We start from the raw sequence: 19,861 nt of genomic DNA, 5'->3' as shown, positions 1-19,861 counted from the left end.
GTCCCTTCCCCTTCCATTCTTTCCTTTTATTAATACAAGAGAGAAAATGTCTTGCTGTAATTTCAAAAAAGAAGGTTTATTTTACAGCAAACTTCAAGTGTTGTAGAGGTGGTGGTACTTATCCGACTCCCGCTTCGTTTGTGTTGAGAAGACACTTAAAATGACCTCCTTTCCCTTCTCTTTGAAGCTTTTCTTCTTGTATTTCTGCTGTAAACTGGTACGCTCCGTTTGGGCTACTTGTTTTGAGCGGATTGGAGCTCTAGATACCGTTATAGGGGTTACTTGATGGGTGGATCACTCCCTTAAAATCTTATTCCGATCCGACTTCCGGTTGGGTAGAACGGGAATCCCTTTTTCTCACGGTTTAAGGGTACATTCACATTGGGGGGGGGGGGGGGGGGGCAAAAGAGAGCACCCCGTTCGCCGTTGAAGGCCAAATTTTTTTCGAAAAAACCCCTTGTCTCAGAACCTCGAGATCGGTCGATCGTGATCCTTTTCCGCCAACCTCTCCTGCGACTTCCGTCGTTCACAACTGTCGCCCTCTCCTCGTCCCGTTCGTGGATCGTCGCCGCTCTGATACCAAATGTGAAGATCCACGCTTTTCGAAAATGCAAATGTGTGCAATGCATGCAGAATTTGAATGCCGATTGGCCCTCCAATGGGGAAGAGCGCCCTCGTGAGAGTACTTGTTTCTTTTTCGACCTACATGCAAGGTGGGAGAGAGATGACGGATGAATGCAATGTGGTAGAAAGAATGCTACGTGAGATTCACAATGAAAGGGTGATACCCTTTCATTAATGTCCCTTGAGATCACTCAAGTTCCATCTTCCCATATACACCTACCCTTAGCCTATGACCCATGCACCTACCATTCAATGCACTCTAATGCACCCTTTCCCTTTCCTATTGCCCCTAGGACCTAGACTCGTGTGTGCACATCTTTATTACTAATCATTGGCCAATGTTACATAGTTTTGGCGGTACTATTTACACCGCTTGATCAATCATAAATACAAACATATAACCGCACCATCAAATTGGCGCCTAACAATAATAAAGTTCTAATGACTATTAATTAACTAAATAATCATTTCTCTTGTCATGACATGTCGCATGAGGTCCTTGCCAAGTTTTGTGCCTGTCTTTGGACTAGCTTCCACTGAGGAAGGTCTCCTATTTCTTCTGGTTGGTAGGTCATGGAGGGCTGCCCATAGAACCATGGTTTGAGCAGATGAGGGTGGACAGGGTTGCTAGAGCGGTTTCCAGGCTATCACTTGACATACTGTCTTTACTTCTTTGCACTAGCTTCTTTGCTAGCCCCTTAGGATAGTGACCAGGATTTAATGTACCTGTAGGGACTTCACTTGGGGCGTCTCAACTTGGTTGACATGGTCACTCGATTGGATATCCAGGACATGGTCGCTCCCTCTTGCCAGAGACCTGAGTCTTTTTGCAGGACGGTGTCTGGGAGACGGTGGCCACCATCACAGCCTGGAATATCTGGGTACTTGCCGCAGTTTAGTGATAGGGGGTTCCCCACCTTGGTTGTTGGCACTTGTTTTCAGGGCACTCTAGGCAGTGAGCTGGGTCCTGAGAAACAGGTTGCATAAGAGCCAGCTGCACCCTTTGATTGGGCAAGCATCTCATGGATCCTGATCTGTATCTTTTTAAGTTTTCTAATAGAAGGTTCTTTCCTTTTCGGGGGAAGAAAATGTTGAAATTACATGATGCGTTTTATGTGTCATAGCTGAAAGTATGTGTGGGAACACATTTTTATTAGAGCTGCTTCCCATCATGGAGAGGGCCATATCCTGTACATATTTAGACTGATCATAGGCTTTAGAGATAGGGTCCTTAGGAATCTAATCTATACTGAGTGTACGCTATCAAATGGTGGTACAACATTAGATCTTTGTATGTACAGGGGGTTCATCTTTCCATCTCTGTAAAAGACATACAGGCATGGACACCGAGAACAGAAGAAAGGAAAGGTAAGGAAACACTAGCGTCAATGGACATCTCTGGTCTTAAATCTGCACCAACCTCGTAAAATATTTGCTATTATACTTTCTGCATTGTTGATAGTGCTGAATGCCCTTTGATGTAGTTTGAGTTTGGTTTCCAAGTGCTGATTTTGCTATTTGAAGCTTTGTTTTAATGTAAGTTTAGTGCCCTTGTTTCAGGACTTTTATGAAGATATATTTGAAGAGCTGAGCAAATATGGCGAGCTTGAGACATTGAATGTTTGTGACAACCTAGCCGATCACATGGTTTGTTTTTGCTTCCCATTCTAAACTTCTGTTGGAGAATATTGAAAAGCTTTATTCTGTGTGTACTGGATAACAGTTAGCCTTTATCTATATGTAAATACCCTTTTATTGCATTGGGAGGTGAGTCAGTGGATAACTTGTAAGAAGTACGTATGCTAGATTGTCGTAAATTGGCCTGCTTGGTATCTTGGGATTATATATGGGGTCTATTATAGAACTACACCTATTTTTCTACTTTGTAAAGTGGAATACCAAAAGATGGCCGTGGCTCCTGGCTCCTACAGTGAAAATCTTTTTTCTACAGAGGGGTGAGAGCTATGTGAAGACATGCGGCAGAGTTCATGGTAGTTTGTCTTTGCAATTAATTAATAATTGTCTCCCTGTTCTATCTGCATATTCAATTCTGAGTAGCATATGCTCGCACTCACTACCAATCTCATCGGATGCCATCTCATGCTTGTCATTTTTGCCTTTTGGTAGGCTGGATAAATGATTGGTGACACTTTTGGTCTTGCACATGAATGTGTGAAAAACATGAACACGTGAAAGTGCGACTGGGTGTCCTATCAATTAAGTAAATTAATAGAGCATTGTAGCCTGATTCCCTTTTAATATCTAGCTTTGTTTAATGTGCTCTCCAAGGTTTGGACTGGATATACTCCAAGATTTGAAGGTATATAAAAATAACGATTTTCATAACTACTTTTTCAGCAGTAGATTTCATAAATTGGCTATGAGGTTTACAAGTTCAATACCTAAACTTGCTTATGTACAAATGAATATTGCATTCCCAAAGTAGCAGTTGGAGGAAGAATTGTGCAATTTAGGAATAACATTGTAATGTAAATGATTGAAATCGATGGCAAACGAGAGTGAGGTTGAAACACAATGCTTGCGTATTTTGGAAAACTGGAAGTATGTATCTTACACCTAATATTGCTAGGGGGGCTGTACATAGTTCAGAGTCATCAGCAGTGTGAGCTAATAACTGTACATCTATTTGCTCAGAATGATGCATAAGCTCATTTTGACTGGAGCCTGCTCAAGCGAGAAAAGCTTTCCCAATTGGAGACTTATGCATGTTTTAATAGCAAAGTTTTCATGAAGGTATGATGTGCAATGTTCTATACTTTTACAGATTGACTGAGGTATTCAAGGGGCATGCCTTTAAAAAAGTTGAGAGCTTGGAAGGAGAGTATGTTGAATGACTGAAATTTGTCTTCTTGGGTCATTTTCTTAGGATAATGCATTTAAAGATGGAAAGCTGCTTGATCATTATGTGGCATACTTGTGAACTTGTGACTAATGTGTGAGTAATATTGCTCAACCTATTTCTACTCGCTCTTTTTTTGGGGCCCTCTCTTTATATTCCCAGGCACAGTCCATTCATTTACTTCAACCTCTGCTTTCCCATGTTTCTCTCTAAAATGGTCTCTTGTTGTGGAGCCATTAATACTCTCCTCATTCCCAAGCCCAATCCATTTGTTATTCAATCCGTGCATTATGATGGGAAGCTCTTAATTTCAACATTCTTAGCAATATTCTTCATAAGGATGTGAATCACAGATAGCCTACTTATGATCATCAGTGCCTTGCTGGAATATATTCCAAGGCAGCCCCTGGGCTGCACTAGTCACCTTCAATGGTACAATAATATGTGCAGCTGATTGGAGTCATTGATTTTGTCATCCTTCATTTTCTCTATTTTATGTACCTACAATACATATTCTGGGCTCTAAATCACTATGTTTTCTCTCCGTCGTGTACTTACTTTATGGGCTCTAATGCACTCCGCTCGGGTCAAATGGCATGGCTGTTGCAACTTGACTCTTGCATGAAATCTCTACTGTCTCCCAATCCCTATGGAATTAACATTTAAATATGCACATATGAAATCTTCAGCTTGGATATGTCTTTCAAATGAGCCACTGTCCTCTCTCATTGCCTTCCTCTTGAAAACGATTAAATGAAAAGAGTTTTGTTTTACACAGTAGTTTGCAGCCAAACTGCATTGGCATGATGCATGAATTGCATATTTTGGGAATTTCGGGCTCTCACATAAAGGAAACATTGGACTGCAGCCTCTCTAAAATTCCTACTGGCCATGATAGAGGAACTGTAGCTGGAAAGATCACTTAAACCCTCTCCAATCTCTCTGACTGGAGCATAAACTAGAAATCCCCAATCTTGAAATTAGAGCAGAGAAGAAGTATGGACGACCACGAGTGTGGGAAAACTTGTCCAAAGATATCCACAAATTTCCAGCAAAGGGTCCAGGATTACTACAGCTAAGGAGGGCTGAAGCAAACTGAGATCTAAAGTCTATCAACTCTCTTCCTGCATTGCCTGCTGTGGAGGCTAGTGGGATGGGAAAGTTAGTGGAGTATGGTGTCAAAGTCATGCTATAGCAGAAGCATGTTTCCTATAATTTAAATAGCCATGAACTGAAAATAGTAAACAACCATAGCTTTCATGAAATCACACTAAGCTCATCAACATGGAAAAAAAAATGGAGCATAGGAACGATGACATTGCATGGAGTGTGAACGAGGATCACCCTCTGTCAGAGTGAAGCCCTTGGACATATTTCTGTATCCCAATAATACTTGGTTTTGATTACAATAATAATCCCAGAACTCTGGACAGAACCAATAAACCTGAGGAGAGTTCTAATCTTTTTTCTTTCTGGCTTTGCAGTGAAATCATGCAATGGCAAGGCTTTATGTGCTAAGTGGTCTATAAATCTCTTGTAAAAGGAACATAGGCTTGGAAAAGACCTAACTTCATACACATTCTTGAGATCTGGCCACTCAAGAATCACCTTTAACTTATCCGTGTTCATCTTAATTTCCCCCTCTGAAACTCTGTGACTAAGAAAATGTATGTTGGGAAGGAAAAATTCACTTTCTTTTGCATGTATTGAACAACTGATTTTTCAAAGAGGTTAACATACCTTCAAATGCAATTTATGCTCCTCATCCTTGCTGAACCTATGATATCATCAAACAAAGGATCTATGCCTTTGAAAGATAGGCCTCATTGTCTTATGTGCCCTCTATCTCTGCATGCTGCTGGAGATGTGAGACCTCATACTAAAGACTTACATGCTGTAAATCTGCATAATCACAGATGAACTCATGGTATGTATCTGCCTCTCATGTGGCAGTAGATGGACTCAGATCCATGCATACATGTGATGGCTGTATATCTTTGCTCCCTTGAGACTATCCAGAATCTCATCTAGGTGTGTTATCAGAAATCTATTTTTTATAGTCAACTTGTTCAAAGCTTTGTAATCCACACACGTCCTCCATGGCCCATCTTTGTAATCCATGACCCAGCTTTCTTCAGGGATAATGACACTGGAGAGGGAAAACGGAGACCTTCGGGGATCTATCAAACCACTTCCAAGTAACTCATGGACTTTCTTGTGTTTTGCTTACTCTATGCAGTGGTCTATTTGGTGGAGTATTCCTTTGGTCAAGTTTTTAGGTCTCTTTATGTGGTAGGATATTGGGGCAAGTCATATAGGAAGTAATCCTTGTATACATGTAAGAGCTGTCTCCTCTCTATAGATAATCTATCCTCATTGCCCACCTGTTCAAACATCATATAGGAACACAAAGACCTTTTGAAAACCTTCTGAGCCTGAACATGATTCATAGGGATGAGACTCCCTGAAATTCTGGCTGAAATGATGATCTCCGAATAGATACCAATGATCTAAATGGGCTTGTTAGGTGGACTGCACATTATGCTGAAATGTGTAACCAGGAAGGAAAGGCTGTGTCTCTTTTCCAGAGATTAACAAGACCAAACTGAGAGAGTAATTGAGTCCATTGCAATCTCTGAGAGGCAAGCATGTGCGCATGACCAGATGTATTACCTCCTGGCTGAACAGATCTTGCCAAATCAAAGCTCTATGATCTGAAGATTGAGGAGCATAGACCGAAGCAAATTCAAAAATCTCTCCTTGCACGAGGCATTGTATAATCAATCGATGACCATTCCGGTCATTAAAAGCCCCAACTGGCGGAAGGGCATGTTTCACAAGAAGCACTTCTCTAGAAAAGGAGTTACCACCCGCATAGAAATATCATAGCCCGCAAAATGCCCCGTCTGACCTGCATACCCATGTTGATTGTGCTCTTGCAAGGCCAATATATCAGGCTGCAATCTCTTGACGTACTCCCAGACAGTCTTTTATTGCCCGTGTACATTGTATGTCAAACACTGTATTTTTGGCAGCATATTTGCAGATTAACAAGTACGTACATGCCATTACACCCCAAATAGTAATCAAGACTGCATGTCCGCCAAAGCATGCTCCTGAGGGTGAAGCAATAAGAGAGCAGCATCATCTTCTGAAACGGAGTACGACTCTCTGTCACTGCAGCCTAAGTAATACCCATACCAGAGTTCTCAGCGGGGGTGTGCCTAGTAGGGGATGCACGTGTCCATGTATGAGGGGGGGAGTGGTCTCCTGGCTGAGACAAATTTCCTTGTGGTTTGCCAACCTTCATTGGAGGATTTCTCCTTTGCTTTTGCTTGGGCTGTAGGGGGCAACTTAAGTATTACCATTGTTGGCAGGAGCAACCTTAGACTTTCCCTTATCTTGAACAACATGATTTGTACAGAAGTAGGCATAGATTCAGTAGGCATCTTATATAAGGCTAGAGGACATTGCGAAGCCATATGACCAATTTCCTGCGTTCAAAACAAGCTCCTGCAATTGAGCTTGTATCCATTGCCACATTATTTGTAGTGACCGAATATGATTTGGGTGTAGGGACATTTTGTCCCACAAGATGCAAAACCTATTTGAGTTCCCATTCTTTGCCTTGGTGGACACGCTGAAAGCAGAAGAGAGATGGAGAGCAAGTCATGTACTGAATAGAAGAGATAAGATCAAAGTACAAGCCTAAGGTTTTGGAGAAGGACCCTCTAATGATAGATGAAGATCAGCAAATAAGTGGCATAGCCCCACACACTCAACTGTTGCTGTGAAAGCTGCCTTATACTCAGCTTCACATGAGGACGTAGCCACAGTAGATTGTTTCTTACTGAGCCAAGAAATGCAAGCATGTCCCAAAAAGAAACAATTACCACTTGTGGACTGCCTAGTGTCATAATCTCCAGCCCAATCTGAGTCACTGTAAGCATGCATGTGCAATTCACCCCCTCTAGGGAACATCAAGCCATAAGACTTTGTGTCTTGCAAGTAATGGAAGATGGGTTTTACAGCTTGCCAATGTGCTGTCTTTGGGCTGTGCTCACCTGTGATATTGCAAATTGACTATTGGGCCGTGTATTGCACAAATAAATGAGGCATCCAACAACTTGGCTGTAGAGTGTAGCATCTCTTGATTCACCTATACCATACATAGTAAGCTTCAGCCTTGGCTCCATGGGAGTGGCTATAGGCTTGCAATCTTGCATGTTGAACCGATGCAAGAGCTTTTGCACATACTTGTTGGCTCCATGGGAGTGGCTATAGGCTTGTAATCTTGCATGTTGAACCGATCCAAGAGCTTTTGCACATACTTGGATTGAGACATGCCACATAATAATGCCACGTCTCTCTTGTGTAAACTGGATCCCCAAATAAAAATGTAAGATGCCTAAATCTAACATGTCAAATGTAGCTCTCAATTCAGCTTTGAAATCTGTAAATTTTTCTTCATGTGACCCTGTGAGCAGCATGTCATCTACATAAAGAATGATGACCAAAATATCCCCCCCCATCCTTCTTGATGTAGAGGGTACTTTCAGTTGGATTGTTATGAAGCCCCTTGCTGGTTAGAAAGGCATTAATCTTGGAGTACCATGCACGTGGGGCTTGTTTCAGCCATACAAAGCTTCATTTAGTTTGCAAACTTTATGTGCATTACCCGAAATTTCAAAGCCAGGAGGTTGTTTGACATAAACCTCTTTCAACAAGTCTCCATTAAGAAAAGCTGTTTTTATATCCAACTGACGAACCAATCAAAATGTGCAGCCATAGTAATAACTGATTTGATAGTGGTCATCCTGGAAGTAGGAGCAAATGTCTCCTCAATCAATGCCCTTCTTCTGAGCATAGCCTTTTGCGTCAATGAACCCATCTGACTTTCTTTTTACTTTGAAAACCCATCTAGTACCTATGGCATTCTTTCTTGGTGGCAAATCCACAAGATTTTACGTCTGATCTTTCTCAATGGACTGCAACTCATCTTGCATGGCATATTGTCCTTAGCTTCTTCAAAAGTATTAGGTTCTTCCTCATCAAGAGGAGTACTTGCATAAGCTGATTCAACAGAAAGAGCCCCCCCTTTGTGCCTTGCTGCACTACGAGTTTTGCCAAGCAAAGGAGCATCAAGTTTACTCTCCCTGAGAGTTTGGAGCAGCCAATTGGGAACAGATTTGGCTGTATGTATTTTTGAATCTCTTGCTTGACAACATCTTTCATTGCCTGTGGAGGAACTAAATCAGCCGGTGGCTAAATTGGGGTATGTGGAACATGAGGAGCTTGCTGCAAATTCTGATTTTCAGCAGGGATGTTAGATGCAAAAACCAAAGCAATGGGTATTAATCCCTAAAAAACATCATTTGATGTAGAAGAAGCTGGCACATTCTATTCAGCTTGTGTATGTGCTGAATTTTCTGAAAAGATTACATCTTTGCTGGCAAAATCTTGCATGAAGCAGGATTGTAGAGATGGTAACGTTTGTTCTTTGGAACTCAACAGGCACATGGGCATATGCAACACATCCAAAGATACGTAAATGTTCCAATGAAGGCTTTCTCCCATGCCAAACTTCATAAGGAGTCTTTGTTTTCAAAGCCTTAGTGGGAGCCCGATTCAAAACATAGTTGGCACACATGAGACCCTCGAGCCAAAACCTGTGAGTCAACTTTTTGCTTGTGAGCATGCATCTATCCATCTCCATAAGAGTTCTATTCTTCCGCTCAGCTTTGCCATTTTGTTGAGGGTGAGCCTCAGTGTAAGCTGATGTGTGATGCCTTTCTCTTTCAAATAAGCCTCAAATTCATGAGACATATACTCCTCCCCTCTATCTGTTCGTAGAATCTAAACTGTGAGGCTTGTTTCATTCTCAACCTTTGCTACAAAGTGTAAAAATTGCTTAAACACATCTGATCTTTTCTTTAAACCATAGACCCAAGTGTAGTTTGAGTAGTCATCAATAAATGTGACATAATAGAGATAACCACCCAATGCAGGAGTCCTCATGGGACCACATACATCCCTATGAATGAGCTGTAATTTTTGAACAGATCATATTGCATCATCCTTCTTGAAGGGAAGCCTGTGCATCTTCCCAAGTATGCACCCTTCACAGGCATGAGGAGGAGGTGAATCCAAAGGAGGCAAAGCATCAATCATAGAATGTTTTTGAAGTGTCATCAAGCTGGCGTAACTCGTATGCCCATATCTAGCATGCCATAACTCCGCATTCTACTTAGCAACAGTGGGAGTAGAAACTGCAAGTGCATCATTTGATTTTTTCTCAAAAACATCAAGCTGAAAAAGACCATGAAACAACGTGCCTGATAGTCTTAAGCCATAATCATCTTCCCTATCTTGGAGAGGACACTGAAAGAAAATTCCTCTTGATTCCAGGTACATAAAGCACACCATGAATTTTTAAAATTTGTGCCATCTATGGCTGTAAGTACAATCTCACCAATACCACAAACTGAATAAGAAGAATCATTTGCACAAGATATCTTTTTTCCAGGCGGTAATGGATGCAGAGAATCAAACAAACACTTACTGGAAGTGATATGTTTGGTGGCACCACTATCAAAGTACCAACTATTCAATGTCTCATTGACATTGAAAGCACACGAATCCTTAGAAGGATCATAACTGCAAGTCAGAAAAGCATAAGAGTCATCCTCAGATGTGGCTGTAATATTTGGAGCAATCACCTAAAAATCAGGACTACAAGTCTAAAAGGCATACTCTTCTTCCACTAAGTTGGCTGAAGCATCACCACCATCATGTGCATGAGGAGTTGAATGCGTGACAGCCATACCTGAATCCTTTTTCTTTTCGTTAGCAATTCTTTTCTTGCATTCTCCTATGTAGTGACCCGACTTCTTGCAATAATGACAAACACCCTTTCTCGTGGGCCTCTCTGCATCATTCTTAGCCTTGTGAGAAGGCTGTCTAGAATCATCTTAGCCTTGTGAGAAGGCTGTCGGCTTAGCCTTCTTACAGCCTTCCTAACACTTCCTATCTTAGCCTTCTCATGAGTATGGGTCAACTCTCTCTTCAGGAAAGAGACCTTGGCATCATTGCGGGCTGAAAACATACTCTCCAAAATATCCCAAGCTGCCTTTGAGGTCTTGCATGACCGAATGTGCAGAATAATAAACCTTTTGATATAAAGGGAGATAGCTGAAAGTGCTCGTGCATCACGTGAATTCCACCTTTTCTATTCATGTGTGGGAGCCACCATTGCATCATTTGTTGCACCTAGCACTTGTCCCGCACCCTGAGCTTGTCCTCTACCCCTTTCTCCACCTTGTTGAGGAGGAGTGGCAGGTGCAGCCACATTCTTTGGCCGTATCTCATCCCCATTGACATAATCCCATAAGTGTTTGCCAACTAAGATATTGCAAACCATAAAACTCCATAACAAGTATTTGGTACCATCCATCTTATCCTCTTGTGTGAGATCTCCAAACACTTCATTGGGATTGTTTTGGGCCATAACTGCCAAAGAAAAACAAAATGCAGCAACAGTGAAAATAATATCCCTTCCTGGGATTTCAGATGCACAATCCAAAATTGCCAAAAAACTTACTGTCAAAGCCAATCAAATAAATGCACCAAAATGTCCTGTAAATGCCCCAAAAAACTGTCAAAATAACACTGCAAAGATGACAAATGTCTGCAATGTCACTCAAACTGAGTCCAAAACTGTTTGCAACAGTCCCAAACTGCTAGTACACTGCCAAATTGGGCCCGAATGCCTGTGCTGTACGACAGGGTACGAATGCAGTTGTGACTGATAGTCCGTACTATAGTACGGACACCGTAGCTTGAGGTGTGTACGGACGTCTCCACACGGAAGGCTTGGTACAGTTGTATGACTGTACGTTGGACCGAAATCTGTTGTACGGTCGAAGAACGTACGAGACAAGGACAGCTTGAACGGACGGATCCCACATGTGGGCTATACGGCAAGGGGCAGCGTGGAACTGTACGGACGTACATATGATGGCGGGCTGCACGGGCATGAGCAGGAGCTTGCTTTGATACCAAATGAAAGCAGAAGAGAGATGGCGAGCAAGTCACGTATTGAATGGAAGAGATAAGATCAAAGGGAAAAATGCCCCTAACCCACTTATTGGTCATACATTGGTTAGTGCCATGAATTATGGCGATAATTCCAACACACACCACCTTGCCTACCCAATGAAGCTTCAATTTTGGGCAATAGTTTTTCCAGACATTAAGGGAAAGCCACCACCTCAACCCAAACTAGGCAACGATGCCTAATCAAAGAAGGGTAGTCTCATGTGGGAGACCAAGGTAGAATCTCGTGTGGGAGACCAAGGTAGAACATGTGCCATCTGCTGCCCTTAATAGAGTGGAGAATGCTCCAGAAGCATTTGCTTGTGATGTTTATCTATCATAATTATTCAAAGACCCCCTAGGTTGCGTAATGAAGCTTTTGAACAAAGCATCCGCCCAAAGTGCGCGTCAACCAGTTTCTCACATCTGCAGCAACTGGCATGCGCCCCAAGAAAAAGATGATTACCGCATTCTTAGCATATATCCTGATTGGATCAATACCAACCTTGGGAATGGGTTCTTTCTAATCCTTTCGGGTGTCTTCAAACCCCTCATGCATAGCTTTGTAAACAAGTTGTGCCTCATGAGAGACATTAAGAGGGCTTCCTAACCGATAGCATGCTTCATCTTCTTGTTTTGAGTCAATCTCTCTTTGTTGTAAGTCAGACTGATATGCAGCCATCTTTACACAGCAAGAAAGACCTTGAAATCTGAACTTTCTATCTCACACCAAGGCATATGAACAACAAGGCAGAAAAGCCCCATAGAGAAAGGTAAAAAACCAGTAATAAACAGTAAAAGAAGGGGGTTCCAACTGTGATGCGCGGTTTGCAGTAGGAGAGGTCATGAAATACAGAAAAGGGCTAGCAGCAGCTGACGAGAAGTGCAGAAGCTGAAAAGGGGGCCACAAAAGAAGCCTAGTGTGACAAGGTCCACTACACAGGGTGAGAGAGCCTGAGAAAGATGCACAACAGGCTGAACCCTAGACGGCGGCCTCAGAACGCCATATCAGGCTCTCCCCCCCAAAAATAAAAGACGATGTGTTGTGTGTTCCTTTGATTTGCACTTTACACGTCTTTTGAGTTAGTTTGTGATAGGGTGTGTGTGTGTGAGAGAGAGAGAGAGAGAGAGAGAGAGAGAGAGAGAGAGAGAACGTCTACAAGAGCCAACGTGGCCTATGAGACCAAAACCAATACATTTGTAACTGATGCAAGAGATCAAGAGACGGCTGGTGGGGAATATCATACAATGTGCGTGCAATTGAGTTCCATGTCTGGGTGTTTGTGAGGGGGGATGGAGCTTGCCGGTCAAGGAAGTTCCGCTAGAAGTTTTTGGAGTTGTTAGTAAACATGATGTTTATTAACTCTTCCTCGTTCTGATAGATGAAAGCTTGCTTCTTCCTGCGAGTAAGATGGCGATACTTGCACATCGTCTTTGACTGACTTGGAAGGTTATACTCAGTATCGAATCCGAGTTGGCATTGAAGAGCCTTGCACTCATCATCATACCAGCTAGAGCTGAGAGGCGGTGGGCGGATCGAACGAGTGGTTTATGTGAATGTGTTAAGGGCAGCCTTATGAAGTGAGCGAGTGATCAGAGCAGCTCGGTCCTCTTGGAGCGGTACAAAGTCAATATACATGTAGTGTGGAAATTCGTCTGGGTGAAAGGCTACGCTCAAAGTGAATATCATGGGTTGTGTTGTGAGGCGATGTATGTATATACTAAAAAAGAGGTAAGTATGATCTGCTCCCACATGGGGGGGGAGGGGGGTATTGAGATGGAGAAATCGTTAATGTGAGAGGTGAAGGAAGGGGATCCCATGAGGTAGTCAACGATGCAGGAGCCCCCCTCCTGTGTGGGAAACATGTGAATTCACTTGAGGAGGGCCATCGATCTGGACCATTATATATGATAAGATCATGATCTTGCCTATCTCTAAGTATGCATGTCCATATGATGTGAATGGGGCTTGCCTATCACTCGAGACATACTTGCCTCATCTAGATGAATGTCTGGTAGTAAGATAGAATCATCGCAGCAATCCAAAAGTGATACTTGACTTGTGCCCATCCTCGTGTCGAAGTCTCCTAGTTTGAGAATTCATGATGCTCGGGTACAGCGTTCTGTATGGTGACACCTTAGCCGCTTCTCAAGTCTCTAGCAAAATGAGATGTCTCAGGCGGGAAGTAGTACTATCGAGAGGCGGGGTGGATCCAAATCCATAAAAACCTACAGTGTGTGTCCCACCTCTCTACGAATATTGTCCTAATTAGGGAAGATGTGTATAGTATTGCTAGTCTTTTTGACCGTCGTACTCCACCTGTCTCCGTTGTCTTCATATCCGTGTGCTATTTGCCACGTGTATCCACTAACCACCGGTAAAGGGCACACATGGCTCTAGTGTGTCTCTATGTAAAATGCTATATCTTTGTCACAGGGACGTGATTCTTGTTGGCAAATAAACCGTGACTACCTTGGCTTTTAGGACTAGCCTAGAGGAAGTGCGAAACCCTAAAAGTCTCTAGGGACTAATGTTAAAGTAGGGTCTCATTCTAAGTGCACCTACTAGGCCCAAGTGCTAGGCCAAGTCAAGATATGAGAGGGCCCAAAATATTGGGCCCAAGGGAAGGCATAAGTGTGTCATTGGTAAGAGGGTTAGGGGCTTTAGTGAACCAAGTGGCAGTCCCCTCATTACATATGATTGCAAGTCTTGTCGCCTCTTGTCTATGGTGTTATGAGGAGGGGCACTCTAGCGTCCCTTTTAGTGTGTTTAAAGTTGGTTTCTCAGTGGTATTTAAGTAATGGAAGTGGCTGGAAATGATGCATTCTGGTTGTGATTGATGTGGAGGACTAGTTAGTTATAGTTTACTGCCCTTTAGCTTGCTAGAGGCCGGTTTCAGTCTCATCCAGTGTACCACAAGGTTCCACTGCAGTTCCGAACAGTGGAGGGCAAGGCCTCGGTGTTCCACCCTCTTATGTAGAATAGTAAATGCTCGACGGGGGCCTGTAAGGAGTCACCCATCGTGGACCATTGCCCACTTTCCCTCCTTGTGGGCCACATCCTATTGTTGTATCAAGGTACACCTCTCCACTCGCAGGGTGTGAGATCCTCATCCATCGATATCTCTGGGTGATCCCGTAGGGTCAACCGGTGGTGCAATATTGCAAGACAAGCCTACATATCCTTGAAGCGAATAACTAGGGGATGCTCTCAGTTGGGATCCCTCCCTGCGCACTAGGCCCCCTCAATCCCATGCTCTTAGACCCGTAGTAGTAGCTTTGCAAGGAATCCCTTGAACTATAATGTTGAGAGCCGTACTGACTCGTTACTGCTGTTTGAGAATGGTGGCCAAAACGTTGGCCTTAGCAGGCTTCCGTTTCACAATGTACACCATTTGGATATCCTTGAGATTGCTTGGGGCTGTCATTAAGACCACCTTCTCCTTGATATATGTTGTCCTAGACTTTGTACGACACAGGCTTGTTCTTATATGGTGCGAGCTTGCTCTGGGAGGGGGGTGTAGGAGGGGGGGGGGGTACGTGACATGCGCTCTGGGGGGGGGGGATGGGGTGTGGGAGAAGGGGGGGGGGGGGTAGGCAACATGCGCGCAAGGGGGGGGGCAGGTTCTATTCAGTTGACCTCAACTGAAAAGCTTCCTTGTAAACATCCAAAAGCTGTGGATGGTCGGATAACATGTCTTCGTCCATCCACTTGGCATCTAATGCCGTATAATTTTTGAATTTTACAAGATACCTGTAAAACTCCTTACCCTGAGGGCCTTTGCGCAGAGTATGGTACACAATCTGCTCTGGTTGAAGGATCTCCTCCAGCTCATCCACTTCTGGTGGATCTTCTGATACTGGTTCTGTAGGCTCTGGTCCCTGGAATTTCTTTAGAAGACTCACATGGAATGCATTGTGAATCCTCCAATGCTCTGGCAATGACAACCTGTATGCAACCTCATTTATTCTTTCCGTAACCCTAAAAGGGCCATAGTATCTGGGAGATAACTTTGCATACACTTTCTGTTTGCCTTTAAACTTGCGGAGCCTAGCTTTTTCAAACTTCAAAAGTACCCAATCCCCTTCCTTGAGATCTAATTGTCTCCTATGCTTATCTGCAGCTCTTTTATGTTTCTCTTGAGACCTTTCGATTGCTGTCCGGACTTGGCTGTAAGCTGTCTGGAGGTCTCTCACAAACTGATCAGCTGCTCTTTGGTCCTCAATATAGGTGGCAAAATCACTTTCCCATATATGACCTCAAAAGGGGCTCTCCCTGTAGAGCTATGTACTGTATTATTGTAAGCAAACTCTACCAACGGTAGGTACTTTTCCCAGTCTGAACTTTGGTCACCCACGTAGCATTTCAGCATATCCAAAACTGTAGAATTTGCTACTTCACTTTGACCATCTGTCTGGGGATGGAAAGAAGAAATGTAGTGCAGAATGCTGTCTTGTGCACATCCTGAGGCTGTATCCCCACTTGGTGATAGCCACTCTTTAAGTCTATCCTGCTGAAAATTGAAGCTCCATTTAACTGAGCCAGCACATCATCAATGCGCGGAATAGGGAATCTATTCTTGATGGTCATTTTGTTCAGTGCGCGATAATCGACGCACATACGGAATGAACCATCTTTCTTCTGTACTAGCAGTACAGGGGAACAAAAAGGAGACGAGCTGGGCTGAATCAACCCTTTGGACAGCAAGTCCTGTACCTGAGCCATAATCTCCTCTCTCTGAGTCGCAGTGACTCTATAAGGTGGTCTGTTTGGTGGCTCACTACCAGGCATTAACTCTATCTGATGATCTTCTGGTCTCTCTGGGGGTAACTCCCCTGGCAAAGCATCAGAAAAGCAATCTTTAAAGTTTACAAGAAACTAAAACTTATCTTTGTCTGCATCATTCATTTCAGCATGCATATCATTCTCTTTTTCTTTTACAAAAACCATGTACGCAGAAATTGCAGACTTTATTGCTTTACCACAGGTAACATCAGATACAATGGGGATAGTGTCCCCTTTATTCCTGGCAACTAAACGCTGATTTTCCCCCCTATGCAAAAACTCCAGCACTCTTTCAGGAAGAGTCAACTTCATTGCCTTGCGATGAAACCAAGGCATTCCCAAGACTACATCATGATGTTTCAATGGAGAAATGAAGAAGCCTTCCTGATTTACATAACTCTGTACATGAAGACGGAGCTTCCCTATCAAGGGAGTGACTGGCACTGGATTCCCAAAGAACATCTGATCGGCATCCAAAGCCCTGCCCAACTCCTCCGTCTTTATTCCCAGCCTCAGGGCTAGATCCTCTGATATGAAATTATCAGTAGCCCCTGGATCAAATAAAATCAGCGCTTGCTGATCTTTGACTTTGCCCCATGATAGCAGCAATTCTTGTTCTTCTGGGTTTGAAGCATGACCCAGTATGTCAGGAATCCCCCCCGCCATTGGTTTTTGCGGTCCTTGTGGCTTCTCTGCCTCTTTTCCCTTCGAAGTTGAAGGCTTTTCTGGGCACTGGGCAGCCACATGCCCCTCTTTGCTGCACCTGAAGCATTTCCCATCTCTGCGGAATTCAACTATCTGTTCAGGGGTGAATAGAGATTTGCCTTTATAAGCCTTTGAAAACTGAGTACCCCTCGGCTTCTGAGGCTGAAACCCTTTCTTTTCAACCTTGGGGTACTCTTTCTTTTCTGATTTTGAAAAATCAGTTTTCTTTCTATCAGCACGTCCTGCATGCAAGGATAGCACTGTAGATGGATCTTGTAACGGCACAAGACTAGCTATTGAAGCTGAATGCATAAGGTCTTGAATGTTCTTTGCCCCCAAAGCATTCACTACTGCCTGAATTCTTGGAGTGAGACGTGCTCTGTATTTTCTCATTTGGGTCCCTTTGGAGATCTTTTTGAAAGGTGCAACCTGCAAATAAGCATCCCAAAACTTTTGGTTGTACACATCCACTGTATCTCCTGCATCCATATGCAAACTGTCCCAATCTTGAAGAACATGGTCTCTAAACTGTTTAGGCATAAACTGTTGGTAGAAGGCTTTCTTGAAGTCCTTCCACTTCCTTGGGGCTGACCCATCTGTGGTCTGTGCACTACCATGCACTAGCTGTCGCTGTCAAGTGCAAACTGACCATTCTTAACTTGGAGGATTCTGAAAACTTTTCTGTGCCGATGCAGCATCAAACTGCCTGATGAACTGCAATGCTTTGTCTGTATGACCATACTGTCCATTGTAGGTCATAAACTTGACAGATTTACCTCCCTCTTTAAATTCCTTGGTCTCTCTGGAAGACTTTCTCTTCCTAGACTTCTTATGTTTCCTTCTTTTTCTGGATGGTTTATCGGATAAAGAAGAAGAAGATACAAAAGTCGAACTCGAGGTAGACGGTGATGGACTAGGAGATCGGTGATGATGCCTCTATCTCTTCCTATTATGAGACCGTCCCCTATGAGATCTCTCTTTCTCTGGCTGTACACGGGAGTGTGCCTCTGGCACATATACTGCATTAGGCATAGCTTCTGCTTGAAACAAATGCTGAGCCCTTGGATCCTTTCTGAGATTTTCCATCTCTTGTATACGAGTGCGTACCATCTGTTCAAATTCTTGTTGAGTTTGCGTCACACTTCTCTGTCTTGGATGTACATCCCTATCTTGTGAATCCCACTGGATAGGTGATTGATCCATATTCTGAGATCTGCAAATTTCACACACACACCGTGTAGGTAACTGATGCACAACTACCTTTGCTTTTCCAACAGAAAAATACCTCAACAAGAGGTGTTTTGCATTCACAACTTGTGCCAGTAATTGGGCTATCAGTTCAAAGCATAAACCAACAAAATTGCTAAAGCATCAACAATTCTATTGCCCTTTTTCTGGCTACTGCAAAAGGCACTCAGAAGCATCTGATTCATCTTCCCAGTGTACAGAGGCATGCATTTTCTTTTTCTGCAAATCTCTGATTTCTCTGCTTTTCTCTGCTTTTCTGCTGCTTTTCTGACAGTAGAAGTCTGACAGGCAGGTGAAATCTGCTAGCAGAAACAGTCTCTGCAACTGTCCCTTTTTTTTTTTTTGAAAGAACAGTAACCAGATGGAGTAACTGGCTAGTTACTCTAACCAGACTGACTGGTTCTGGTCTGGTTAGTCTGCAACTGGACTAACTGGACTAGTCACAGTCTAGTTACAGTGACCAGACTGGTCTGGTTGGGTCAACTAACTGGACCTCTAACCAGCCCACTAACCAAGGTGAGGTTAGCTTAACCTCAAGTCTGCCACATCAGCCACCTGTCTGCTATGTGTCAATGCCACATCAGCTCTGGCTGCCTTGCCTGCCACCTCAGCACCACGTCATCTGCCCTGCTGGCTGCCACGTTTGCTGCCACATCAGCACTCCTCAGGCCTGCATGCCACATCAGCAACGTGCAGTTATCTGCCACGTGTCAGATCTGTCAGCGCCACATCAGGAGGTATGGGCTAACTGCCACGTGAGCTGCGTCAGGGGCCACGTCAGCTCTGCGTCAGCAGTCGCCACGTCAGATTAAAAAAAAGAAAGCTCAGATTCCCGTGCAAATGCCATCACGCCATCGCCTACAGCCCTGCGTAGATCAGCATAGTTCTAAATGCCCGGTCGATTTTGTTTAGCACAATGATCTCGCAAGGCTTCCATCCGACGTGTATGTGCGTATGGAATTCGTCTGCTATTTTCTGCTGGGTCGAGTATCGTGAATTCCGTCATTCCTTGGTTATGATCTTGGCAAGCCTTACGTCGCCAAATTGCAAAACTTTGCTCTATCAGATCTTAGACCTGCGCAAATACATAGCGCCCACTATAGGTCTCATCAATTCACGCGTGTCGAGTAGCATCCAACCTCCTTGTGATTTCACGCTTCTGCCTCGACGTCAACTTTGGATGTCTATTCGTACGATGAGATCCTCGTCATGCGATTGTTTCTCTTGGCATATGAGTATCGTCAATGAGACTGTGCATAACTAGTATGGCTTCAAAGCTCCTGTGTGCGTCACACAGCTCTCGAATTTTTTTTTTTTTTCAAAATTTTCCTGGATCGTCACAGCCTTAGAAGGGTGTGAGCCAGGGCTCTGATACCAATATAATCCCTATGGAATCCCTCACGCTCTTTGAAATCCATCTCGCTCTTCTGAGAGACAGCAATAATTGTGAACGAAACTAACCAGCAAGTACACTTTCTTTTCTGCTCTCCCTCTCTCTCTCTCTTTCTCTCTATAGAGACACTAGGGCCCAGGACAACATGTCG

The 19,861-nt window shown here is 43.6% G+C and overlaps 1 protein-coding gene across 2 annotated transcripts in view; it reads left to right on the top strand.

Annotated features, from left to right (window-relative positions):
• LOC147879741 (splicing factor U2af small subunit B-like) overlaps positions 1 to 19,861 on the top strand; it is a 42,256-nt gene that overhangs the window by 15,336 nt on the left and 7,059 nt on the right. For both annotated transcript variants that reach the window (XM_087371748.1, XM_087371749.1), the window contains exon 2: positions 2,185 to 2,271. In XM_087371748.1, coding sequence (XP_087227874.1) covers positions 2,185 to 2,271 — 87 coding nt within the window. The remainder of the gene's footprint in view (positions 1 to 2,184; positions 2,272 to 19,861) is intronic.

This window comes from Dipteris shenzhenensis, chromosome 33 (assembly GCF_047967505.1).
Source record: "Dipteris shenzhenensis isolate YYH24624 ecotype China chromosome 33, Dip_SZ_1.0, whole genome shotgun sequence".
In the NCBI taxonomy this organism is placed as follows: Eukaryota; Viridiplantae; Streptophyta; class Polypodiopsida; order Gleicheniales; family Dipteridaceae; genus Dipteris; species Dipteris shenzhenensis.
This window is presented reverse-complemented; position numbering and strand designations above follow the sequence as displayed.